This window comes from Vulpes vulpes, chromosome 13 (genome assembly GCF_048418805.1).
Source record: "Vulpes vulpes isolate BD-2025 chromosome 13, VulVul3, whole genome shotgun sequence".
Lineage (NCBI taxonomy): Eukaryota > Metazoa > Chordata > Mammalia > Carnivora > Canidae > Vulpes > Vulpes vulpes.
The window spans coordinates 37,974,902-38,001,519 of record NC_132792.1 but is presented as its reverse complement, the minus strand read 5'-3'; the positions used below and the strand labels follow the sequence as shown (position 1 = coordinate 38,001,519).

The window sequence follows — 26,618 nt, the reverse complement described above, 5'->3', positions numbered from 1 at the left end:
CGTTCCAGCTCTCTACGTTTCGATGTTCTGACCCCCAATTTGCACAAACTACTCACTGAAGGCCGTCATGAAGATTCCAGGGGCAGGATCCGGCCACCCTTGTGGTCGGTATCACCAGGGACCCAGGATCCCCCAGTACAGTACTTCTGGCTGGGGCATAGGACTATTTATTTATTTATTTTTTATTTTATTTATTTATTTTTTTATAAATTTATTTTTTATTGGTGTTCAATTTGCCAACATATAGTATAACACCCAGTGCTCATCCCATCAAGGGCCCCCCTCAGTGCCCGTCACCCAGTCACCCCCACCCCCCGCCCACCTCCCCTTCTACCACCTTAGTTTGTTTCCCAGTTAGGGGTCTTTCATGTTCTGTCTCCCTTTTTGATATTTCCCACTCATTTTCTCTCCCTTCCCCTTTATTCCCTTTCACTATTGTTTATATTCCCCAAATGAATGAGACCATATAATGTTTGTCCTTCTCCGATTGACTTATTTCACTCAGCATCATACCCTCCAGTGGCATAGGACTATTTAAAGGGATTTAGCCAAAACCATCACCCTTAAAGGATACAGGCCTAACTGGATCCTTATGCTTTGTGGAGCCAGCATGGGTGGGTATCCCTAAAATATTCTTGCCAATCCACATGTAAATATAATAAATACTTATGATTTCACTAGTGAGTACCCATTCCTAACAGTCACGTAGCAGACTACTAATTTCTTCAATTTTTAAAAAAAAACAAAACATTAGTGACTTTCAGTTCTGTTGATTGGCAGGGCATTGCTTGCGGATTGAGATGCAGAAAGCGCAGACGTGCGCTGGTAGCTAACTGGAAGGACCACGCTGGGTGTGCTTCGTGCAGGGGATGAAGGCTGCACCTGGCTGCAGCTCACCCCAGCAATGGGCACGCAGGGTCGCACTGTGATGCCCACCTACTCTGCTTTGGTAGTGAAATAGAAGTGACGTGAAACCCACCCTCATAACCACTTTTAAGGGTACTGCTCTGCGGAATTTACGCTGTTACCCATCACCACCGTCCCTCTCCAGAACGCTTTCATCTTCCCAACCCAAAACTCAGAACGGTGGGCCCATAAAACAGTAATGATAGTTGTTTCTCTGCAACCTCCATTCCACCACAACCCCCTTCTACTTTCTGGGTCTGCGAAGTTGACTTCCCCGGGTCCGTCACGTAAGCAGGACCTTACAGTATTTCTCGTTTTGCATCTGCCTCATTTTACTTGGCAAATGTCTTCATGTTTCACTTCCCTTGTGGGACGTATCAGAAGTTCATTTCTTTTGGAGGCCGAGTAATACTCCCTTGTATGTGTATGCCACACGTTGTCTGTGTGTCGCTCAATGGACATTTGGATTAGTTCCACCTTTGGGCTGTTGTGAATAATGCTGCTGTAAACCTTGGTGCACAGATCTATTCCTAAGTATTTTTTTTATTATTTTTTAATTTATTCATGATAGACATAGAAAGAGAGAGAGGAAGAGACACAGGAGGAGGGAGAAGCAGGCTCCATGCCGGGAGCCTGACGTGGGACTCGATCCCGGGACTCCAGGATCGCGCCCTGGGCCAAAGGCAGGCGCTAAACCACTGAGCCACCCAGGGATCCCCTATTCTGAAGTATTTTAAAGGAAATTATAGACATAACAAGCTGCTACTTTTACAAGGAACCTAAGGAACTAAGCAGATAATACAAGCAGAATATTGCCTAATCCTTAGTTTTATTGCAGTTTAGTAAAGCACTTGTAACTTTTCCTTGCTACCTTAGTACAGCTGAAAACGTTGGTTTTATGGGTCTTCAAAATAAGATTTTGGAAGAAAACAGTTTGAAATTCCTGATTTGGTATCACGAGGTTGATTTTTCTTAAAATATTTATTTATTTATTTATTTATTTATTTATTTATTTATTTATTTTTATATATATATTTTTTTTTATTGGAGTTCAATTTGCCAACATACAGCATAACACCCCAAGGCTGATTTCATATTTCATTTCCGAAATAGCTTTTAGAACTTCGTTCACTCAATGGTTGTTTAATTTCCTATATCATACTTTCATTCTACCCAAACCACGTAAATTTCCATAGCTATTTGGTAATTGTGTTTGGTTTCCGGGATGCAGCTGCATGAAACCGTATAGTTTATGACCACAACCTTTTCATCTGTGAATGACGAAGTGTTCCCTCACCTTCCTCACCCTTGGAACGGTGCAATACTTTATAGATTTATATTAGCCTTCCTCTGCAAGACCATGAGCATGGAGAGCATCTGCCCTGCATTCTGATGATGGCCACAAATGAACCAGGTTGGTTACATGTTGGCAGAGACTAGAGGCTTGGATTCTGTGCAGGAGAGATTGTTTGTTTCCCCAATTTATATGCGTGAGTAGATGTGTTTGTAAAATCAGGAAAACCAAAAATGAGGCACTGTGCATCTTTACGGAGTATGCCTGCCAGAAAGCACCTGCCCGGATTTCTGGATCTCTCCTTGATATGCTGGGAAAGAGGTGGATTTCTTAAGTGATGAATCTTGGGCTCTGCCCCTTAATCATCCCATGATAGATGGCAAGGCCTTGGAAAAGTTGGCCTTGGATTTGATCATTTATTCATTAACACATTTTCGCTGAGTACGTATGTGTCAGACACTCTGCTGGGTGTTCATGAGGGCTTGGTGAATGCAACAAAGTCCCCGGTTCTCATGGCAGTCAGGTTCTAGAGCTGCTTTTGATGCGGTTAGCCATTAGCCACATGTAGTTATTTAAATTAAAATGTAAAGAAAAAATAAGTGGGAAATATCAGAAAGGGAGACAGAATATGAGAGACTCCTAACTCTGGGAAACGAACTAGGGGTGGTGGAAGGGGAGGTGGGCAGGGGGGTGGGGATGACTGGGTGGTGGGCACTGAGGGGGGCCCTGGATGGGATGAGCACTGGGGGTTATGCTATATGTTGGCAAATTGAACACCAATAAAAAATTTTAAAAAAAAAAGAATGCAATAAACGGGTTCACATAAAAATAAATAAATAAAAATAAATAAATTAATTAATTGATTAATTAAAATATAGATGAAAATTAATGAAACTTAACTGGAATCCTGAGTTGCACTAGCAACCAAAGCACTCAACAGCCACAGGCAGCTGGCGGCTCCTGTATTGGGCAGCGCAGATATAGAGCGTTTCCATCATTGAGGAAAGTTCTATTGGATGATAAGGAAAGGGGTGGGAAAGGAAAAGTGTGGGAAGGACAAATGATAGACAAGCAAACTACAGAACGTTAGAAGGTGGCAAGTGCTAGGGAAGGGGGAAGGTAGAGAAGAGTAAGGGGAATTAAGAGAGCCAGAGGCAGGGAGAGACAGGCTGCGGTATTTTTTTTTTAAGATTTTATTTATTTAATTATGAGAGAGGCAGAGACCAGGCAGGGGGAGACGCAGGCTCCAAGCAGGGAGCCCAATGCGAGATTCGATCCTGGGACCCTGGGGTCATGGCCTGGGCTGAAGGCTGTGCTCAACCGTGGAGCCCCCAGGCGCCCCATGAGCCACCCAGGCTCCCCAGGCTGTGCTATTAGACAGAGTGGTCAGGGCAAGTATTTCTGAGAAGACGAGATTTGTACAGATGTAGCGAGGAAGTGAGGATGTTGAACAGGTAACCGGGCAGGAGCGTCCTAGCAGAAGGCAGGGCCGGAGCAACCAGGCAGGGCAGGGCCTTGCCTGACGCGCCCCAGGTCCTGCAAGGAGACGGCGTGGCCAGAGCTCGGAGCCGGGAGTGGGGGGGGTTGGGGGGGGGGGGGTGGGGACCACGAGGGAGAGCACAGCAGAGTGGAGTCTCGACGATGCAGGGCTTTGGACACTGGTTAGGACTTGGGCTTTGAGTGAGTGAAACGGGAACCATGACGGGGCCTAGAGCAGAGTGACGTGGTCTGTCGTACTTGGGCCGTGTCACACCGGTGTCTGTATTGAGAGCAGACCCGACGGGCCCCGTGATGAGCAGGCTACTGCCCCAGCGCCGTCACCGGGAGGTCAAGGGAGCTTGGACCAGGCTGTCCCAGCAGCGGAGGTGTGAGACCTGCTCGAGTTTGGGATGTGCTCGGGATGTCGAGCCTCCATGATTCCTTGGTAGGTTGACAAGTCACAGGTGATTCCAAAAGACTCCAGCTTTGTGGTCGGAGAACAGGGAGCTGGAGCTGACCTAAACTGGGAGGTGGAAGGCTGTGCTTGGAGCCGACTCGGGAAGGGAGGAGCCCGTCTGGGGAACGTGAAGCCTGAGACACCTGGTAGACGTGCAGGTGGACGTGTCAGGTAGGGAGCGTGAAGCGAGGGAGGAGGCACGGTCTGGAGAAGCCGTTCAAGAATCATCAACAGCAGCCACTGCTGCGTGGGCCCCGCGGGAAGGAGTCCAGAGAGGAGGAGAGGCTCGAGGACGGAGCCCCCGCGATTCCAGCACAGGCCGGAGGAGACACATGGAGTGAGGAAGCAGCACAGAGGCAAGAGGGGAGCGAGCCAGCTAGGGAGTAAACCAGAGGGAGCGGAACCCCAGAAAGAAGGGAGGAGACGTGCCCCCGGTGTCACATGCTGCCCAAACATCAAATAAAATGCGGATTGAGAACCAATCAGCGGATTGCACAGTGAGGTATCGGGGACCTTGACGAGAGCGCTTCTGACAGACGGTGAAAGGCAAATCGAAAATGGTGCTGATCCGAGTGTTTAAGAGAGGGCAGGAGGAGGGGAGCTGGAGCTGTTGCCTGCACACCATTGTTTAGTGGAATTTTGCCACAAAGGGGAATTGTTTTTTAAAGTAATCCTTTTCCAGGTTATTAGGGTAGTGGTGCACCCTTAATACGTGTGAGGTCCAGGGAAAAAGAACAAACGAAGGCCTACACTTAATATTTTCAATAGTAGGGGATCCCCGGGGGGGCTCAGCGGTTCAGTGCCTGCCTTGGGCCCCGGGGGCACAATCCTGGGGTCCCGGGATCGAGTCCCACGTCGGGCTCCCTGCATGGAGCCTGCTTCTCCCTCTGCCTGGGTCTCTGCCTCTCTCTCTCTCTCTCTCTCTCTCTCTCTCTCTGTCTATCATAAATCAATCAATCAATCAATCTTTAAAAAATATATTTTCAATAGTAACATTTATATATTAAGCTAAGAACTTAAATAAGATGCGTTCCTTCCATTGTATTAACATATATGCTTTTGTAAAAACCTGGAGAATCAAGCTTATATGTCAAAATCCTTGGGCTTTGGAGTTCATCCCATGACTTGGTGGCACAGGGATAGGGCCTGTGGCCCTCAACCCTTCCCTTCCAAACCGCAGCTCAGGGTCATACTACGGGGGGCTCTGCATCCTTGGGTTGGGATGCTTCAGCCCTCATGTCTGAGCTTTGGCCACACACCCACAGTGACCACCCCTTGACTCCCAAGGAGAGCATAACAGCGACCCATGCTCTACCGTGAACTCTCTGTAGGGGTCCAAGGGCCCTGCGGGATGTGAGGTGCCCTTGGTATGGTCAACAATGCAGAGACCATCACTCTGGGTAAGCCGAGTCTTCGCCCCACAGGGAGATGTGTGGCCGGGGAAGGACTGCAGTATGGCCTCTGAGGGCACGAGCCAAGGGCAGGGACCCTCACACGAGCTCTCTGACCTGGCGACCTGGCGGGAAGTGGAGTAGAGGAAAAGATTTTTGAGATTGACAAATAATATGTAAATTTGCTTGTGAGACTGATCCAGTGGAGGGGGGGAAGCGGGTGGCATGGACGGGAAGAGCATGCCAAGCGATCCAAGGAGGCGGGAAGGGGGGACCTAGTGCACAGCTAGGAAATGGGAAACGGGCTTTGGGATGAGCTGGACGGTTCTCCAGGGATCACAGGCAGGAAGCACGGGATGGGGACGCCGATGCGGGCGACCAAGCAGGTGCGGGAGGCCTGGGCGTTCTCAGGTCACTGCCCGGTGCTCATTTCTGGACGATCCCTGACTCCGAGTGCCTTGCAGAGCGCTAATTCAGGTCAAAATTGACTTTTTTTGTTAATTGAATTTCTATTTAAAGACCCACTCATGATTCTCTTTTTTTATTCAAGCCTTTAAAGCCCTTATATTTCCCATTGTATAGCTCCTCACTCCCATAATTTTGTCATGAGGGCATCCAGGAGCACACAGGCACTATTTTGTCAAGAGACCCACAACCAGTCCTGAGGCCATTTCCTTCTGACTCGGATACACGGAAAACGCCCACTGGCTTTTTGAAATATACTTTTTTTTGAAATAGGAGTCTGGGAGTCCCCAGATAAGAATTTTGATTTTTAAAAGCTTGAAGAAATTATTCCAATTAAAAAAAAAATCAATGAAAGGGTCGGAAAGGTGGATAAGAACAAAAAAACCCTCCTTTCTCCTCATATATTTCATTTCTTAAGTGTGGAAATGCACAACTTCCTTTCAGATACTGAAACCTATGACATTTTGTGCCTTTTGTCTAAAGCAATCATTTTCTGAGTAGTTAAGTGATTTCAGCAATTACTTTCACACACCGGAACCCGCCCCAGCTTGAAAGGCAGTGGAAGGGGTGCTTGGCCTCCTCAAACAGACGTGATTAAGAGCAACTGCAACATATGCCTTCAGACGTCTTTAACTTCAGAGAATAAACAGATTTAAGTACAGCGAATAAAAAGTATTTAAAATAGTGCCTTGTAAACAAGCTCTGGTCAACCTCCAGGTCACCTGCGGGGGAGGAGCTCGCCCCTGGGGACCCGCGCTGCCCCGCGTCTTCTCAAGGACCCCAGCTTCTTCCTCGGCCCTCCCCCCCCCCGCCGTCCCCCGCCGTCCTCCCCGAGGCCCACACCCCTCCTGCCGTGGCCCCTTGTCCTGGCCTCCCCATCCTGAGTCCCCGTCTCCCAGCCATTCTTTGGGGGTCATGCCCATGACCCCACTGGGCCTGGCCAGGAAGCCGCGCCCCCCTTTCCCCACCTCCTGTCTCTTCATGGACTCACTGAGATGCGCTTGGCCCGGCTGGCCCGCAGGCAGCTGGAGAAGTCTGGATGGTCAGGTCCTCCTGTGCGACGGGCCCCGCAGCGACCTAGGGCCCAACCGGCGCCTGGGGTTCCTCATTCCCCTTGCGGGGTGCCCCCAACCTCCGCCATCTCGAGGACATCCCCCCTCTGAGTCTCACCCGCAGACCCTGGTGGAGCCGGTGCCGAGCCTTCCAGAACCGGGAAGTCTCAGGGCGCCGGCCCTGCAGTCCCCGGGCTGTGGCTGCCCTGCACCCCACCAGTGTCCCATGAGCAGTTCCCTGGTCCTCCAGCGACACCGCATGTGGCCCGTTTCCAGACTCTGGGCTGTGCTACGCGGGGAGCAGCTGTGTCCTTTCCTGCACAGCCTTCGCGGATCCCCTGGGAAAGGGCCAGGCGGGAGCTCCTGGTCCGGCAGGGCCTCCGTGGGATGCTGCTTCAGGACGGGCCACCCCATGAGCACCGGCCCCAGCTCTCTGCGAGCACCGTCCCCGGCTCCCCACGAGCACCATCCCTGGCTGCCCACAAGCACCGGCCGGCCTCCGTGGCCTCCCCTTGCAGCCCTGCACTGCTGGGTCTTGTCCTCTGCCCCCGTGTGAGCTTCTGGGGGACTGGACGGGCGTCTGCACCTTTGCACCCCAGTTAGCCTCCCGAGAGCCGCACCCCCACAAACCGGGAGTAAACGGGGCGGGAGGTAGTGGGCCTGGGGGTTCCCACAGGCAGCTGGGGCCGGGCCTGTGCGGCCCCACAACCACACAGGGCTCCAGCGGCCACTTGCTGGGGCCTCACAATGGCTTTTATCTGATCCGCTTCAGGCTGGTGGTTCAGGTTCCTGGATGGCCATCAGCAGAGGAAAGCGCTACTCACAGCCCTTCACAGCCGGGCCGTGGGCCGCAGTCCCCCATGGAAGCCGCAGGCTGTCTGTGTCCCATCCCCGCCCCGTGCTGCGAGCAGAGCCGGCCTCCGCGGCCAGCCAGGCCTCGTCCTTCCTCCCGGGCACACGCTGTCCACCCCTCCCCCTTGCCTCCCCCACGGCCCGCGGGGAACCCTCACATGGTGCGGCCCCCTTCTCCATCCTGCAGCTAGACCCTCAGGCCTGGCACAGGTGTCACTGTGTCGTCGGCGCTTTCCCAGCTGTTGCTCCCGCAGTGACTATTCCCTCCTGTGAATTAGTGTGAGCTTCCCCCAAGGGGTGATGACCCTCATCCCAGTTTCCAGGGCCCCTAGACTAAGGGGTACCCCGGGGCACAAGAGAGCTCCCCGAACGGCAGCTGCACCCAGATTTCTGTGGCCATGTGCCAGGGCCCAGCGGCGATGCAGAACCTCTGTCCTGGCCTCCCTTGCTCAGGCCGGGCTGCCGGCCTCCAGCCAGCACTCCCTGCCTCCTGCCATCCCCTGAGGCAATAAATGGCTTCAGAGCGTGTGTCACACTCCCCGGCCAGTTGAGAGCTTGAGCTGTGTTCATGAGCACGTGTCGAGGCGCCGGTCCTCTGGGTGCTGGGAGCGTGGGTGCACGGCTCTCCCTCCTGCCGCCGGCGCACACGGCTCACTTCCCGCGGGAGACAGACTGTGGGCAGCTTAAACTTGGCGAATCTTGAACAAAAGCCGGGGCGGGGGGTTGGTTAACCGCCCTCTAGGTCTCCTTTGCTGAAAAGGATAAGCAGGGACGTCATCCTAACACACCCTTCTGGGAAGTTCTATCAAGGAGTGAGGACCTTTCCTAGCAATGGGGAGCTTAAGGGAGAGAGTGGAAGGACCTCTCTATGTTAGCAAGGGCCCTTCCGGCAGTGGCTCTGACAGCACGGATTATGGGGGCGAGGCCAAAACCAGCACGAAGACCAGATAAGGGGCGCTGATGGCCTCAGCGAGAGGGGTGGCGGGGTGGATGCTGAAGGGGGTGGACGGGTGATTTTTGTGGCCTGGTGATATGGACTGAGACGTGAAGGAGAAGAGACGGTGGAGGATGAGGGCTGGCTTCAGGCTCAGAGAACGGTGGTGATGCAACTATGGGAGCAGGGAACGGGCCTCAGGCTGGAGGGTGGGGGCCGGATGTCCTTTAGGTAGTTTGATTTGTGTCTGGCCCTCAGGAGAGGATGGGGGCCGAGGGGTGCAAGCGGTCAGCCCTGGGTGGTCAGGCTGCCACAGGAGTGGCTGAGACAGCCCAGGAGGGGGGACGGCTGAGAACCCAAAGGGACTGGCAGAGGAAGAGAAGCATGTGGGGAAGACTGAAAAGAGGCAGCCAAGGGCGGGGGGAGCAAACCAGAAGAGGGGCTCCCCTTGCAGGAGCCAGGGGAAGAGTCTTTCAAGAAGGACAGGTGCGCCACCAGGTCCAACGTCCCAGGAGAACACTCGCACTCGTTGGGTGTAACAGCCAGGAGGGTGCGGTTGGCGAGCGCGATTTCAGGGGGAATAGTAGGGTGAAGGAGACTGAGAGGTGAGTGGGGAGTGAGGACAGTCCCCCGCAAGGTGGGGCCACAGGGCAAGCAGCAGAGAGCAGTGGCTGGAGGAATGTCGGGAGGAAGGACGTGCCACTGCTGTTCCACGGAGAGGGATTTAATGTATCTTTGGAGGGAGTAGGAGGATGAATGAATGAAATCTGTGCTGGGATGCAGTTGTGGGACCTAAAGCAAACAACAGATGGAAGGACATAAGCAGGATGTCCTCTTGGTGATGACAACGTCCTGCCAGGTCCCTGGGCTAGCGGAGTGGGCCGGTCTTGGCGCAAAGCCCAGCGGCCCCCGTCCCAGCCCAGGCAGCCTTGGGCGAGGCATCGAGTAGCCCCCCCCCCCCCCCCCACGAAGTGATGGAACTGTGTTTGGAACAGCATCTGGCGCATACCAGGCAAGGACTCAGTCAATACCGGCGACAATCATCTGCTGACGCCCAGGATTCCAGGGAAAGAATTTACCTAGTGGCTAAAGACTTTTAAAAAAACCCAAAAACATGTCCTTGTGCCATTGTTGTCCGGATTGTTGAGGAGCAGCCCCGTCCTCAAGGGCCGGGGCCATCCCATGTGCAGAAGCGCTTGCTGCCCATGCCGCCGGCTCCCCGGGGCACAGCAGGAGCCTCCGTGCCCCATTGAGGGAGCTCTTGGGCATCCCTGCCCTGTTTCTTTGCACAGCCTTTCTTCTGGTTTCCAAATGAGATTTCCCTGTTCGGGCGGGATGCCAGATGCTGAGGGTTTCAAAATAGTCCCAACCGTAGGCAACAGATCTGTGTCAGTGCAGTGGTTGGGGTTTGACTGGTCTTTTGAAGGGGCCGCACACCGCGTGCCTGTCGTGTTGTCTGCATGTTGCTGGAGCTGACATTGCAGGAGATGAAGCACGTACGAGCGTGGTCCACGGGAGCTGGAGCACGGTTGGCGAGCCGTAAGCGCCGGCTCCCTTTCTGGAAGGCATCGAGGCTACGTTCTCATAGGCAGCATGCAGGGTGGAAGCCGTATGGGATTTGCCCTCCAGTTTTGGCCCCGTGGTGGAGCAGCTGTATGAACTTGGGTTATTTCCACATCTTCTTGAGCCCTTTTTCCCCATCTGTGAACAAAGCCCAGTGATACTCGGTGCCTCAGTGTGTCTCGGGGATTCAATGAAACAGCCTCTGGGGACGTACCCGGCACCTGGTGGGCGCCCCGTGTTCATCCCTCTCCCTTCTCTGTGCCCCTGCTCTGGCTACTAGGGAAGCAGGTTTCCTCTCTTAAACCTGATCTATTCCTTCCCTTCAAGTGAACACGTCAAGTGTTTAGTACACCTCCCCCCATGCATTCAACGCACAGCGCGGGGCCCTGGACTCCCTGGGGTCTGGCGGACACCAGCAGATCGTGGCGTGGCTGCGGGAGGCCTTGCTGCCCCTATTGAGAGGATGGACGCCTTCCCTCTTCAGTGAAGTATGTGCAGGCGTTCTCTTTTCCCTGGTTAAACATCTGGCAGTCTCCTTTAAAAACAATGCCCCTTTCTTTTATATATAAATTTATTTTTATTGGTGTTCAATTTGCCAACATATAGAATAACACCCAGTGCTCATCCCATCAAAAAAAAAAAAAAAAAAGAAAAGAAAAGAAAAGAAAAGAAAAGAAAAGAAAGAAAAGAAAAGAAAAGAAAAGAAAAAAGAAATAAAAACAACGCCCGCATCTTGTTGCCTCTCTCTGACCTGCGTCTTCTCCTCCTTCCCAGCCTCCTGGACCCCACCGTGCTTCCCTGCATTGTGTGCTTGGCGGGCTCTCTGGGAAGTGCGGCATTTCCAGTCTGAAATGCACAGAGCACAAAACGGAAATTGGATTTCTTCCTGGACAGTTAACATCCTCCCTCCTCATTTACAGCTTTCTCCCTTCTTTTACATTCTGCAGCACGACCCAAACCTGCTGAGCCGGAAGAGGCGGGAGGGAGGCAGGGAAGGAGGAGCAATCTGCCTTCACCTTGTTTCAGGAGGAGCCGATAATCAGCCCTCCCACTGGAGGAGCCCAAGTGCTCTAAAGATGCTCTTGGCAGAACGTGAGAGACTCCTAACTCTGGGAAACGAACTAGGGGTGGTGGAAGGGGAGGTGGGCGGGGGGTGGGGGTGACTGGGTGACAGGCACTGAGGGGGGCACTGGACGGGATGAGCCCTGGGTGTTATTCTGTATGTTGGCATATGGAACACCAATAAAAAATAAATGTATTTAAAAAATATAAATATAAATATAAATATAAAATAATAATAATTTGAGTTATCCTAAAAAAAATAATAAAAAATAGAAAGATGCTCTAGGTGCCTCTTCTGCTTGCACAAAAGCCCAGGGCCCTGAGCATACAGCGCATGACAGAGTCTAATTACTGAGATAATTATTGTCGCCTGCACTGCCCAACTGTTGTGCTTTGTAATCAAAAGTTATACCAGCAGATGTGAGTCTGAGCCTGCTGGAAACTCAGGGAAGCCAGGTTGAAGGTCTATCAACCTGAAGCAGTTTTGTCTTGGCTAGTGGGCGTGTGTTACTCAGATCTCGTGTTAGCAGAGTATTCGGGTATCTAGAGAATATCCCAGAATATTTTAGCCTCGACATCCTCTGCTGACTTACCTACGCACGTTTTTGACACTGGACTTCACAGCAATTTCAAAAAGCTCTGTGCCGTGTTTTGAATTTGCCCTCTTTAAATAGCTTGTCAGATCTCGAGAAAGAACAAATCTGGAAGCATTTGCTCCTTGACTTCAACTATATTACCAAACTGTAATAATCAAAGCAATATGATTGGGCATAAAAACGGACACACAGATCAGGCACAGAGAATAGCGAGCCCGAAGATAAACCCATGTATATATATTCAATTAGTTTAGGACAAAGGAGGTAAGAATGTGCAGCGGGGGAAAGGAGGGTTTCCATTAAACTGCACAGTTACGTGCGAAAGAATGAAATTAGACCACTATCTTACACCGCCACAAGAATTAACTCAAAATAGATTAAAGACTCGAATGATAAGACCTGAAATCATAAAACTCCTAGAAGAAAACATAGACAGTGAGCTACTTAATATTGGTGTTGGTGATAAATGTTTGGATCTGACTCCAAAAGCAAAGGCAACAAACGCAAAAGTAGACAAGTGGGACTACATCAACTAAAAAGCTTCTACAGAGCAAAAAACCATTAGCAAAATGAAAAAACACCCTTGAATGGGAGAAAGATATTTGCAAAGCATGCAAGCCCCATCTCGGGGCTCAGTAAATTGACTCAGGACAGAAAGCCCTCCCGAGGGAGGTTGCCCTCCAAAACGAAAAAAGAGTTTATCTGCAAGTTTTGCGGCAGACACTTTACCAAATCCTACAACTTGCTCATCCACGAGAGGACCCACACAGATGAGAGGCCATACACGTGTGACATCTGCCACAAGGCCTTCAGGAGGCAGGATCATCTGCGGGATCACAGGTATATCCATTCCAAAGAAAAACCTTTCAAATGTCAGGAGTGTGGGAAAGGATTTTGTCAGTCTAGAACTCTAGCAGTTCACAAAACTTTACATATGCAGACATCAAGCCCTACAGCTGCGAGCAGTGCGGCAAAGTGTTCAGGCGAAACTGTGATCTGCAGCAGCACAGCCTGACTCACACCCCGAGGCAGGACTTCTAGAGAAGCCCAGGATGTGTCCCATGCTGCCACCGCTCCCCTCCCCAGACACCTCTCCAAGCCTCCCACCCAGGGGTCGCACCCCCAACCCCTTACTGACCCCAGCTCCTCCCTTGCAGCAGCCGCACCTGCAGCTCCAGGGAGTTAACTCTTCTTCTCGAGAACTGAAAACTGTAGAAAGCCACACCAGTACATCCCTTCACAAAGAGCATATGCTAGCATATGTTAGCATATTAGCATATTCACAGCTCATTTTAGAGCTCTGTACATAATGTCATCGGTCTTTGTTTTGTTGTTTTGTCTTGTTTGTTTTTGTATCTTGTTGGATGCACCTAGATATGGAAAATGGAAGCCAAATTTATCTTTAAAGAGTGTATTTTCAAAATAAAACTTCTTGTTTGTTTCAAAAAAAAAGGGGGGGTTAATAAGGGCTTGTATATTGTTATATAGAACTCATAAACCTCCACATCAAAGTCCTGCAAATAATCTGACTTAAAAAATGGGAAGGGGATCTGAATAGATGCTTTCCCAAAGAAGACATTCAGAGAGATGTCCAGCAGGTGCATGAAAAGATGCTCCGCGTCACTAATCATCAGGGAAATGCCAATCAAAACCGTGAGCTATCACCTCACTACTGGTTGCAATGGCTATTACCAAAAAGACAAGAAATAACAAGGGTTGGTGAGGATGTGGAAAAAAGGGGGACCCTCATGCAGTCTTCATGGAAAACAGTATTAACGATAAAACTATCATGTAATTCAGCAATTTCAATTATGGATATTTATCCAAAGAAGATGAAAACACTCATTTGAATGGATGCATGTGCCCCTATGTTCATTGCAGCATTATTTGCAGTGCACAAGATATGAAAACAACCTAAATTTCCACTCATGAATGAATGGATAAGATGTGAGGTACATGTAGATATGCTTATAGATATAAATAGAGAGAGAGAGAGATAGAAAGATATAAATATAGATAGATGTAGATAATGAATACTATTCAGCCACTAAAAAAGAATGAAATCTTGCCATTTGTGACAACATGGATGAACCTTGAGGGTATTACACTGAGCAGAATTAAGTCCGACAGAGAAAGACAAACACCAATATGATTTCATCACTATGTGGAATCCGAAGAACAAAATACGCAAAACAAAAAATAAATAAATAAATAAATAAATAAATAAATAAATAAATAAATAAAATTTAAAAAAATAAAAAAATTTTTTTGAATTTTAAAAAAACAAAACAAAACAAAAATACGCAAAACAAGACAAAACCAGACTCACAGACACAGAGAACAGAAAGGTAGTTGCCAGAGGGAAGGAGGTTTGGGTAGAGGGCATCAAGAGGTACAGATTTCCAGCTATAAAATAAATAAGTCACGGGGACGTAACGTGCAGCGTCCTAACCACCCTCCATAATATGGTAGAGCGTACTTGAAAGTTGCCAAGATCGCAAACCCTGGAAGTTAGCTTTACGTGTGCCAGGTGGTAACTAGAGCGCCCGCGCGGTCAGTTTGCAATGTCTGTGACTATCACATGGTCACGCTGTGAACCCGAAACCACCATGACGTTACCTGTCAATTATACCTCAATAAAAAATTTTTTAGAAAACACAGTTGACCAGTCCCTGAGCTCGGCAGCCTTCATTTGGCACCCAGTGAAGAGGAATTGACTTTGGGCACAGACGGGCTCTATCTATGCGGTGGGAGCAGAGCGTGCTAAGCAGGGTACAGGCCTGTGTCCATGCGCCTCGCCACCTGCTCCACAGTCACCCTGGCACGGAGCTTCCCGCTCCCCATCTCGGCCAGCTCTCATCAACGTCCGGCTTTCCCTCTCTGCCATAGTGCGTGAAGGAAACGGAGCTCCCACTTTAAAAATCAAGTCTGTTAAAAATGAAGCAACGGGGTGATAAGTGGTGTTTAAAATGCTTAAAGAAACTCCAAGTGGAAAACAGGGAACAAGTTGCAGAAGCAGAAGAGAAATTAGGTAATAATGACAAGGACAGTTAAAGGGAGAATAAAATGACAAAGAAAAGTGGGCGAGGTGGACCGGAGATAAATTGGAAAGGGGGGAAAGGGTCGAGGAAGAAGCAGAAGGGAAGAAAACGGGGAAAGCAAATGGTATGTACCAGAGTAATGGATTCGGCCAAGGAAATAGAAAAAGTGAAGGTTAGAGTAAGAATTACGGAAAAAAAGAGTCAGAAATCTCCACGTCTCAAGGATTGCGGATTATCGGTGGCCTGGGGGGACGTGGCGAGGGGGAGCTCGAGCCCCGAGGAAGTTAACATTCACCTGCAAGTGGCGCTTGGTGCTGAATCAAGATCTCAACTGATATGATTATATGACTAAATAAATCTTAAAATATGCATGTAATTGTAATGGTGCTTTTATTTTTTTTTAAGATTTTATTTATTTATTCATGAGAGACCTAGAGAGAGAGAGGCAGAGACCCAGGCAGAGGGAGAAGCAGGCTCCCTGCAGGGAGCCCGACGTGGGACGCGATTTTGGGACCCCGGGGTCACGTCCTGGGTGGAAGGCGGCGCTAAACCTCTGAGCCCCCTGGGCTGCCCTGCAATGGTGCTTTTAAAGTTTAGGAAAACCTTTATCGGGATCCCTGGGTGGTGCAGCAGTTTAGCGCCTGCCTTTGGCCCAGGGCGCGATCCTCGAGACCCAGGATCGAATCCCACGTCGGGCTCCCGGTGCATGGAGCCTGCTTCTCCCTCTGCCTATGTCTCTGCCTCTCTCTCTCTCTCTCTGTGACTATCATAAATAAATAAAAATTAAAAAAAAAATACTTGTTTCTTAAAAAAAAAAAAAGGAAAACCTTTATCTTTAAATTTGGCTTTTTAAAAATAAATTCTAAAAAAATAAAAATAAAAACAAAAAATAAATAAATAAATTCTATAGATGGGATGTTACATTCAACTGTAGAACATAAGCTTTTAGCATTTGACTAAAAATAAACGAAAAATATAGCCAAATCAGGTAAAAAAAAAAAAAAAGTCAGGCTCTTGAATTCCCTGGGACCCTGTGACAGGGAAACCGTCCCCCGCACGTGCTAATTCAGACTCGAAAATGAGCGCCAGCCCAGACTCGTCAGCTTGTAAGGGCAACGGGATCGCGGGTGCACATTGGAACTGAATTTCCTACCCAAGGCCTTAAATAAGCCGTCGCCAGATGTAAGTGAAAAGTAGAAGGCGGCTTTCAGCAGTGAGTGTTCCTGTAGGAAGAGTCCAAAAGCCCTTCATGTTACTTTTTCCCAAGTCTTGAGTCCTTTGCAGTCTTTAGCCCTGGCCGGCATGTCAGCAAGCGCTGCGTCACTGGCCCGGGTGAATCCTTCCAGTATTTACCTTTCAACACTCTGCAGGGTACCGGGAGGGGCTGGCACCTGGGCCACAGGCAAGGCCCGTCTGTCAGTGACAACAAAACCTTTGAGGGACTCGTGTTCTCCCAGGACCACCAGAAGCCCCCTCCCCCCGAGCTGGAGACCCAGAGCAGGCCTCCTCCGCTGGACCAACCCACACAACCACAATTGTCCGAGGAAGGAAGAGATGGCAGGAGGCCCCGCACGTCTTGGGAAGGTGTCATGTGGCTTTCGGTCCAGATCCAGAGCCTGGAAATGTGGCGCCACCTCCCAGGCTTGTGGTGGGTGCCGCGCTGGCAGTGGGGTGCTCTGCTGGGTTGAGGAACTGATGGTCGCCAGTGGCTTGGGCGTCGTTTCTGTGTTGAGCAACGTGCCTCACGGTGCAGTTGGAGCTAAGAGCCTCCTTTGCTTACGAGCTTCTTTGGTTAAGTGATAGTTCGCCCAAGTTTCAGTACCAGTGGCAGTAATAACCCAGACAGATTGATGCTCGGCGGTAGCCCGGGCTTCTCCGCAGTGTACATAGACATGCTGCTATGCACGAATGGAGTTAGGCGGGGGACTCTACAAGCTCACGAGGCCCTACTGTGCTCGAGTGTTTCTGAGGAGCCGGCCACCTCCTCCTCTTGTCCCCGGTCCCCATCCTGCATGAAGATCATTCCCTCCAGGTACACGGAGTTACAGTCAGTGCACGGCTCATTCAGACATATTCTGTAGCCATCAGCCCGAGAGGCCCTGCATCCCAGAAAGCCCTTCCGTCCGTTATTTTTTTTTTAATTTGAGTAACTTTTTTTATTAAATGAAGCACTTGAGAGAGCATTTGCCAAATCTTCACAACATTCTTCTGAATTAACACGGAAATCCATAATTATCCTCCTTAAAAAGTAGGAAAACAGGTAATGAAAAGTAAGCACCTAGCCCAAGGTCACAGATTAACCAAGCCGAAAAATACGGGTATCCGACTGCTATCCCGGTGTACTTCTATTATTCATATTGCCTTGAATAAAATACGGCATTTAAAATTTTATGATGTCATAACACTGAGTCTATACTGAGTGGGTCTTCATAATGTTAAATTTTTATTTTTATTTTTTTTTCATAATGTTAAATTTTTAAAAGAAAAATTACAAACCCAGGTTTAAGTAGTAAGAAGATTAACTACTGAATATTTTTTTTAAAGACCACTGATGACAGTACTTAAGAAATAAATTCCTTACTATATTGTCCTGTTTTTCTAGACAGCACTGATTAGAAAAAGTATACAAAGAACACTGTAAAGACCCATGGAACAAGCATGGACCATAAAGTTGGCACTAAGGGGTGGCTGGCCACCCTCCCGTCACCCGGGTGCTGATATGGCCAGAGGACGTCCTAGAAATCACTACGCTTCCTAGCCGCTCATTTTACAGTGCCAGTTAAAACCACGGGGTCCTCTTTATCAGTTTATTTTCCTTCTCTTTCATGTATTTCCTGGGTCGGAGTAGAGAATTAAGGACTGTGACCGAAGATGTAACCATCAGACTGCGCTCAAGAATCAAATGAAACAAAAATCCTGCAGTGTGTCCATAAGGCTGGCCTTTAAAACTTAGTCAAAACCATAAAACGAATAAAAAATTATTATACAGCACCTGTCTACTATCTGGTGTGTCAAAGGGATTGTTTTTAAAATAGCATCATTCCAGGAAGTTTAAAGGATAAAATACGATGGACAGACCATCATTCTCTCTAGTTATGACCTTTTTTTTTTATACCCTGGATAATGTTCACAATAACATAAAGAGAAATGTTCACAATAATGTTCAAAGTAACGTAGATGCTCACAAATGCAGACCAGCCGGGAGGCCAACAGGTGGTGTGTCTCCTCCCGGCACAGTTACTAACAGGCCACCGGCCCCAGGCCAGCCATTCACGTCCCCACATCGTAGAATTTCCTCATCGGAAAATGCAAGTGTTGGCGAGAATTTCCCATGGGACAACTAGGCGAGGAGAAATATGACAAGTCAGGAGACTCATGCTATAGTCTTTGTGCTTCATTTCCAACCGTGTGGCCTTGGATAAGCGACTAAGCCTCTCAGTTTCCTTTACGTAAAATGGAAGGTCATTTATGGCCGATGGATCTGGTGAAGCTCACGGTGACGTGGGCAGCAGGCCCATATGTCCCGTTCTGCATCAGTGCAGTGGCCCCGCAGCTTCAGACTGCACTGAGCATGGGTGAGCCTTTAATATGAGAGCCATGGCCTGCAGCCCCAGCCTGGCCCACCACCTGTTTTGGTAAAGCACATGCACACAAACATACACGCACACACATGCACACATGCGTATATACTGAGTCCCCCTGCCCAGCCATGCACGTTCGCCAACACTGACATGCTGTCAACCACAGCTTCTGAGCCGTGGCCACAATGCCCAGCACTTAGGTTGCAGCAGAGGCTGCAGGACGTGCCAGCCCACAGGACCCATCTCTAACCCCAGCCTTCAGGACCCATCTCTAACCCCCGGCCCACAGGACCCATCTCTAACCCCAGCCTTCAGGACCCGTCTCTAACCCCTGGCCCACAGGACCCATCTCTAACCCCAGCCTGCAGGACCCGTCTGTAACCCACAGCCCTCAGGATCCGTCTCTAACCCCCAGCCCTCAGGACCCATCCCTAACCCCCAGCCCTCAGGACCCATCTCTAACACCCACCCCTCAGGACCCGTCCCTAACCCCCAACCCACAGGACCCATCTCTAACCCCAGCCCACAGGACCCATCTCTAACCCCCAGCCCTCAGGACCCATCTCTAACCCTAGCCCTCAAGACCCATCCCTAACCCCCAGCCTTCAGGACCCGTCTCTAACCCCCAGCCCTCAGGACCCGTCCTTAACCCCCAGCCTTCAGGACCCGTCTGTAACCCACAGCCCTCAGGACCTGTCTCTAACCCCCAGCCCTCAGGACCTGTCTCTAACCCCCAGCCCTCAGGACCCGTCTCTAACCCCCAGCCCTCAGGACCCATCTCTAACCCCAGCCTATAGGACCCATCTCTAACCCCAGCCTACAGGACCCGTCTCTAACCCCCAGCCCTCAGGACCCATCTCTAACCCCAGCCCTCAGGACCCGTCTCTAACCCCCAGCCCGCAGGACCCATCTCTAACCCCAGCCTGCAGGACCCGTCCCTAACCCCAGCCCACAGGACTCGTCTCTAACCCCTCACAGGCCCACTCCACCAACCCTGCCCAGCAGAGAGGTTGCGGGTGGTGCTCCAACACCTTCTCTTAGGAGCTGTATCACTAGATGACCTCAAGCTAGTGGTTTCCTGTCTCTGGTTCTCTATCTCTCCTGCTCCTGAAAAGAGGGGGACACAAACCCAGCCCTCGTCTCCTCACAGAAATAGTTATGATAGATAAGGAAACAAAAGTATCTTTTCTAAAAGGAAGACTATTTAAATCGGAGTACGATTCCCGAGGTGGACGCTGCTGGGTGACGCAGAGGGATGCCGGGTGTGGTTACTGTTGGGCAGCAGGTCCCCGGCCCCCATCACTGGGGGTCCTCAGGTCAGCGCAGTGCACGGACCCCCATGCCACCGCATGGCACCAAACCAACATAACGCTCTTGAATTTAATCACAGTGTCCAGCAGGGGTGTGAGTTTTAATTGCTTCCTTATCCCTTTATCTTCTAAAGACTATCACTAAACACTTACAAGACGTGAACCTCGGGTGACGCGAGCGCCTCGGCTGAGGTCCCCTGACAGCGGCCGTTTAATCCCGGACGGGAGAGGGGCCTTCATTCAGGCGGGTGGGGATGGGGGACAGCGTGGACGGAGCACGTGCGCCAGTTTGCACAGCAAATACCAAAGGTATTTGTTTATGTTAAAACTTTAATTCATGTTTGGTTCTTGGACGAATGACAGATACCCAGGCTGGCTCAGCACACGCACCAGCGATTTTCCGATCTTGGCCCAGCAGGTGCAAACACTGGGGCGTCCTCCCCCTGGAGAAGGGCACCGAAGCTCTGGGGAAAGCCCCGGAAGGAGCAGCTCCCTGCGTGTCTGGAAGCAGCCGCATGAGGAGGCCAGGCCTGGGCTCCGGGACGGAGGGACGCTGGACCCACGCAGAGGTCCGGGCCACGGCAGGGGCATGGCGGCTGGCGGGCAGGTGCTGCTAGGGGGGTCCTCACCGGTCGGCCACCCCCTGCGGGTTCGCCTCGGCTCCACAGCTGCCACCGTGGGCCCAGGACATCGGGACCATTAGAATGCAGTGCCACGGCTTCTTGGTGGCTCGCCAGCGTGTAAGGAGGCAAAGCAGGGTGCCCCGAGGACCCGCGGGGGCCTAAGACGTGGCTCCTGGCAGCGCCTTTCTTGCTCAGCCTAGGAGCCTAACGTCACTTGCATATGACTGGAGGGGAGCAACGGGCACATAAATCTTTACGGTGACAGTGAAGTGATAGTATGTGATCCCGTCGGCTGAGCCACTCTGATGACCCACATGAGGTTTCAGAGCAAGGAAGGATCAGTGGTCCAGCAGCGAGCTGACCGGCCCTCTGGTGATGACTCATAGGAACACTGATGACGGCCACCATGCTGAGTGTCATCATACGCAAGCAGCATCCACCTCCCCAGCTCCATGAGGCTCAAACCTAAGAGACAAGTCATGATTAGGACTATTCCCATACTAGGGATGCGAAATCAGGGCACAGAGAGGTGAGATATCCTGCGTCGTATGACAAGCTGATATGTACGAAGTCAGAACTCACTTGCATTTTTTTAAGATTTTACTTATTTATTTGACAGAAAAAGAGAGAAAGAGCGAGCGAGCACAGAGGGAGTGACAGGCAGAGGCAGGGGGAGAAGCAGGCTCCCTGCTGAGCAGAGAGCCCGACGTGGGGACGTGGGGCTCGATCCCTGGACCCAGGGTCATGACCCGGGCTGAAGGCAGACACCTAACTGAGCCACCAGGTGCCCCCAGAGTCGGGATTCAAACTCAGCAAGATTGGCTCTAGAGGTTGTGCTATCAGCCACTCTGCTATGTGACAGGGGAAGCCACTGCCAGGGGTGGGGGCGTAGGAGCGAGAGCACATATGGCCAATTTTTACCTTCAAGAAGCTAGGAAGCAGGTCAGTTCTATCTCCATTATAAATAAATAAACAAGTTCTTTTTTTAAAAATCTTTGAATTAAAGCTGATAAGAGTGTCTGCTTCAGTCCATAAGAGAGAAACTGGTGTTAGGTGTGTCCTTTGCTTCGAAAAAACAAACAGCAAACTAGAAAACGGCGCAAAATACATCAAATGGCTAATTTTGTACATTGGGCGGTGGGACATCCCGCATTTTGGGCCACGGGGCCCGGAGGGGAAACCCAAGCAGAAGGTCTTGCCAGACTGCGAGGACAGAGATTGTTAGTGGCTGAGGGGCCGAGGCTACTGTGTCGGCAGCGCCAAGGGCCAGAGAGAGGGAGCCAAGCAGAGCAAGCGATCCCGACCTCCACGCACCTGAGTGTCCTGCCGTCTCGAGCGGGGCACCCGCAGGTGGAGGCTCTAGGGGCGCAGCGCACAGTCAGGAGGGAGCTTGAGGCCCGGCAGTCCCCGAGGCCACTGGCCGGGCACATGCTGAGCTCGACGGGGATGAGGGGTGCTCGACGGGCTGAGGACGTTCCCTCCCAGCCTGGTCACATACGTGGAGACGATGTCTGGGGGTGATGAGGCATTCCTCCACGGAGAGAAGTGGACCCGGGGCCTAAGAGGGCTTTGCCCTAAGCAGCAGGTCGGGGCTAGGTGCGCGCTCCAGGCGTGCAGGGTCGGATCAGAGGAAACGGGAGGATATGGTTTTGGAGATGAACAAGCCAGACATCCTGTCACGGAGTCTACTAGAAGGCGTTTCAAGAAAACACAGGTTCCTGTGAGAAGTGCCCTGGGAGAAGAAGACGGGTGGTGGCATGAGCATGGGCCGTCGGGGGACAGCGGGTCCCCTCCGAGAGGCCAAGGCCTTCCCTGGGGGCCCCATCCTTCAGAGGGGAGAGAGGAACTCGGCACTAGGCACAAACGCCTACCAGACTCTGCTGCTTCTAATCATCATCATGACCTTTAAGCCGAAGCTCATTCATCTGTAAAATGAGGATAATAATAATAATTATGGAATCATTATGATGACTTGATAAGGTAATGGACGTCAAATGCTCAGTTAAGGCCGCGCAGCGCAGAAAGTACTTAGTGAATGCCGGCCACGATTATGGTCATGGATCTGTTACGTTTTGCACCACCCAACGGTATGCGGTTAGCCAGGGCCCCAGGGACAGCAGGAGGAGGGTTTCCCAGCCGCTGTCCTCTGCCCCCAGGGAGCCTGGGCCACCCTCCTCCCTGCTCAGAGGCTGTCCCCGCTGCATTAAACCAGGAACCGGGGGACAACCAGGCCTCTGCTTCTCTAAGCTCCGCCTGTGGAACCCCAGGCGGTTCCAGGCGTAATCGAGGCCGACCTCGTTCCCCCAGGTATCCTCTGCTGGACTCAAACCTCCATGAAACCCACGAGAGCAGACGCACTGAAGTCATGTGGTGGCCGCCAGCGTTCGCCCCGGCCTGAGCAAGGCACCCGGTGCTAGCAGGAGCTCAGCAGACACTACAATCCTCCTTTCCATAGCCTCACGTCGAGTCACGTTTGGCAGGATCCCTGGTGGCCGCCCCACTGCGCAGCAGGAGAGCAAGCTCAGAACCCTGCGGATGTCGCCGTGATCATCGGGGGAGCCCTTTAACCTACTCACAATAACCAGACAATTGTGTCTATTCTGTATGAAATTGAATAAGAAATAATCCATGCTTCAGGTTCCATATCCTTCATAATGAGGTCTTCTTACCAGTTTAATTAGTTAGTGGAGGACAGTCTACTTTTCTCCTTTATCGAGAATTCTAAAGGCTTTAAGAAAGACAACTCAGGAGATGGAACAGTAGGCCTCCTGGTGTTATTTATACATTTTGTGCTAAAAAAAAATAAATAAATAAATACATTTTGTGCTGGAAACTATTTCAAGGTCTATAGCAGCAAATCTCAAGCACCGTTTCCCTTACCCAGTAATTCTAGAGTTTGAGCATAAATGATGGAACAGCTAATGACATGTTACCCCACAGAGTAGCATTAGCTTCCTTTGTCACCCTCAGCTTAAAAAAAAAAAAAAAAAAAAAACACAGAAATGTGTAAATTGCAGTTTATTTCACCATGGAAGCATTTAACCAAATGGACTGTAATTATATTTTGGGTGGCTACTGAAAATAATCACTATTTCTTCATTATGAGGATTGTCCTAAAAATTACATTAATGAGGGGTCAACCATAAAAGCATTGGAAACTTGGCTACATTTATATGTAAAGTTTGCACCTCAGCCTTGTAGATTCCCTGTAAGTGGATTGTCTTGGGCCAGGGTCTTTTCATGAGTGTTGGCATATTTAATGGATATTCCTTGAATTGATGTTTCCTTTTAAGTGAATAGTGTTTACATTAAAAGCATTAAAGCCGGGAGGGGAAACCCAAGCAGAAACACATTTCCAGGCTCCTTCTTAAACATTCGCTTCTTTTGTTTTGGAATTCACAAAGCTTTTCATGTTTAGCTTATTTTTTCCTTCACTGAATAATAATTTTTAGAAAGCTATATTTTAGGAGGTTTTGTGTAAAAAAAAAAATTTCATTCTTTTCGCAGATAGTCAACTGAAGGGGCTGCAGTTAACTGCCAACTAGGAATCTCTCAGCTGGCCAAGAAAGAAAAAGGTTATTTGCATAAATAAAATGAAAACTCAATAACTGAGCCAATAGTCACCAAAATTTTCACCACTGTCAATATCTAATTTTGTTCCATTTTCAAGGATGATGGCTTGAGGCAAGAGTCATTCACCATGTGTCTATTCTCATTTTTTCCTTGGAAGCTGAGGTGGAGGGAACTTCACTAATATTTTGTAGCATTAACCAAGTAGTTGGTCATCTTTTTGTAGCCAACTGGCTTGCACAAAATCGTGGACACACTTATTTTGAATAAATTTATGCTGACACTAAATGAATTATGGTGAATAGAAAGAAATCCAGAGGCTCTCGCTCCTAGATCAATTTTCTTCATTGGCATCAGCTACCTCTAGACTAACACATTCACATACACCATCTCTATGGTTTCTGGACATGACACACGCTACTCATGAATACTTAAATTTTATTATATTTTTAATATAGCCTCTTTTCAGATGGGATTGCTTTTGGTAGTAAAACCTTATATGTTTATTTCCTATTTTTCATGGTGCAGCTTCTTGTGACCTTTACACTATATTATCTAGAATTGAAGAAAAAGCCCATCTCGGTACAGACTCTTGGTCCATCCAGCCCATAATTGTGCTTCTGACAATGACCCCCAGAGGAATTTTGTGGAGGCCTTGGCTGCCCACCTTGACATGACCTAAAATGATTAAGTCTACCCTCTCCAATAGCCTCATTTCTTTGAAACCTAGTATGGCTTAATCAGCTGTGAAATTTGTACCAGCTACCTTAACAGGTACAATTTTAGCCTGTCCTACTTTTTGGGGGGGATAATGGAGATCCACAGTGTAACTAGAAAGGCATTTGCAGGTTTTTAAGACTGATTCCAATTCCAAATAGTGACCGAAGTCCTCAGGTGGACTTCCTTGTAGAGAAATACCTGTTGCTTCTTTTCTTTTCTCATAGAAAACATTCGATTCCACAGCAAGCCAGCCTTTTTGGTTGTAGCATAGTTTAATCAAAGGTCCTTTGAATGGATGAAATACCTCCTTTCTCTTTGCTTACAACTTTTTTTTTTTTTTTTACCTTTTTTAATGATCATAAAGAAACCAAGACTTCCTCTTACAAGAGCCATGATTTCTTTTTCCCTATAAACTATGTGGTTAAGTGCTTGGATTTATAAATCCTTAGCCTGGCCAGGTGGAAGTGAGAATCACTGGTTAGAGGTTCATAGTCTCCCTTGTGACGTCATTCATGAACAGACATATTCCTGTTAACCAGTTGTCCTTCAATACCTTAATCATTTAATAGTAGGTGACAGGGCAGCCCGGGTGGCTCAGCGGTTTAGCGCCACCTTCAGCCCAAGGTGTAATCCTGGAGGCCCGGGAGAGAGTCCTGCATCAGGTTCTCTGCATGCAGCCTGCTTCTCCCTCTGCCTGTCTCTCTCGCCCTCTCCCTCTCTCTCTCTCTAGTAAATAAATAAATAAATAAATAAATAAATAAATAATATTTTTTGAAAACTATATTTAATAGTAGGTGACAAAGTTGGACTCCAGCTCTCCCATGTCACCCAGGCATTCCTTGCAGAGTTATCAATATTCAGTATGGGAAGTAAGTCTAGAACAGCACGTCCACGTCACACCTCCAATCATCTCGTTCCTTTGTCTCTGCTCGCCGAGGGGATGGGAGGTGGCAAGCAGAAACAAAGCTTTATATCCTAATGCCTGCCTTCTGCACAGTGGCTTTGTAACGTTTTTGCATCAGCAGCCAGAAACCAAAATCTGTTCATTTGAGCACAATCATAGGAAAAACCATGATAACTTTAAGGCTTGCGTTGTAAATACCACACTAAAAACGATCTTTAGAGTCTTTCCAGGTCAAAAACCCGCATACATGGAATGTTCTGTCCATGTGCTCTGACAGAAACAATTTTTACTGATGTTTTCTTAGTGAGCATCATTCCCCAAGTGTGGGGAGAACTGCAAAAAAAAAAAAAAAGCATTTACAAGGAGTCACGTTGGCTCAAATAGGTGGGAATTTTACTAACATCAGGACATGAAAGAAGATGGGACCGTAAGTTCTGTATGGACAAAGGGAGGACAATAAATTAGGACCAACATATAAAAATGAGTAAGATTCAAAATTATCCCCCTTAAAGAAGTATCAGTGTTGTTTTGTGTTACAAAAGCACGGGGACAGAGTGGTTTGAGTGTCTCTTTACAGCTGTGTGGGAAGCTATCAATACACCTGCACACACATAAATCCTAAACTCAAAGGTAAGGACCTTATCGCATATGCATGTGACTGTTGGTTTAGGGTTTGTAAGTAGATGGTATTAAATTGTAATTTTCTACAAAGGTAAAATCATGACTCTCATGTGGAAGGTGGAAGGCAGTTCAAGAGAGAAATAAGGATATTAAGGGGTCGGGAGATGTTAAGGACAAGCCCAATGTTACACACACAG

At 49.4% G+C, this 26,618-nt stretch overlaps 1 protein-coding gene across 16 annotated transcripts in view; it reads left to right on the top strand.

Annotated features, from left to right (window-relative positions):
• Positions 1-26,618, top strand: part of CPQ (carboxypeptidase Q) — a 398,486-nt gene that overhangs the window by 358,612 nt on the left and 13,256 nt on the right. For 3 of the 16 annotated variants that reach the window (XM_072734262.1, XM_072734260.1, XM_072734270.1), the window contains one exon: positions 17,941-18,083. The exons of 11 other annotated variants lie outside the window; for them this stretch is intronic. In XM_072734262.1, the coding sequence (XP_072590363.1) occupies positions 17,941-17,948 (8 nt within the window). In that variant the 3' untranslated portion in view covers positions 17,949-18,083. Of the gene's footprint in view, positions 1-780; positions 973-11,340; positions 11,506-17,940; positions 18,084-26,618 lie in introns of those variants that run through there. 2 more of the 16 variants (XM_072734257.1, XM_072734261.1) reach the window with 2 other exon arrangements.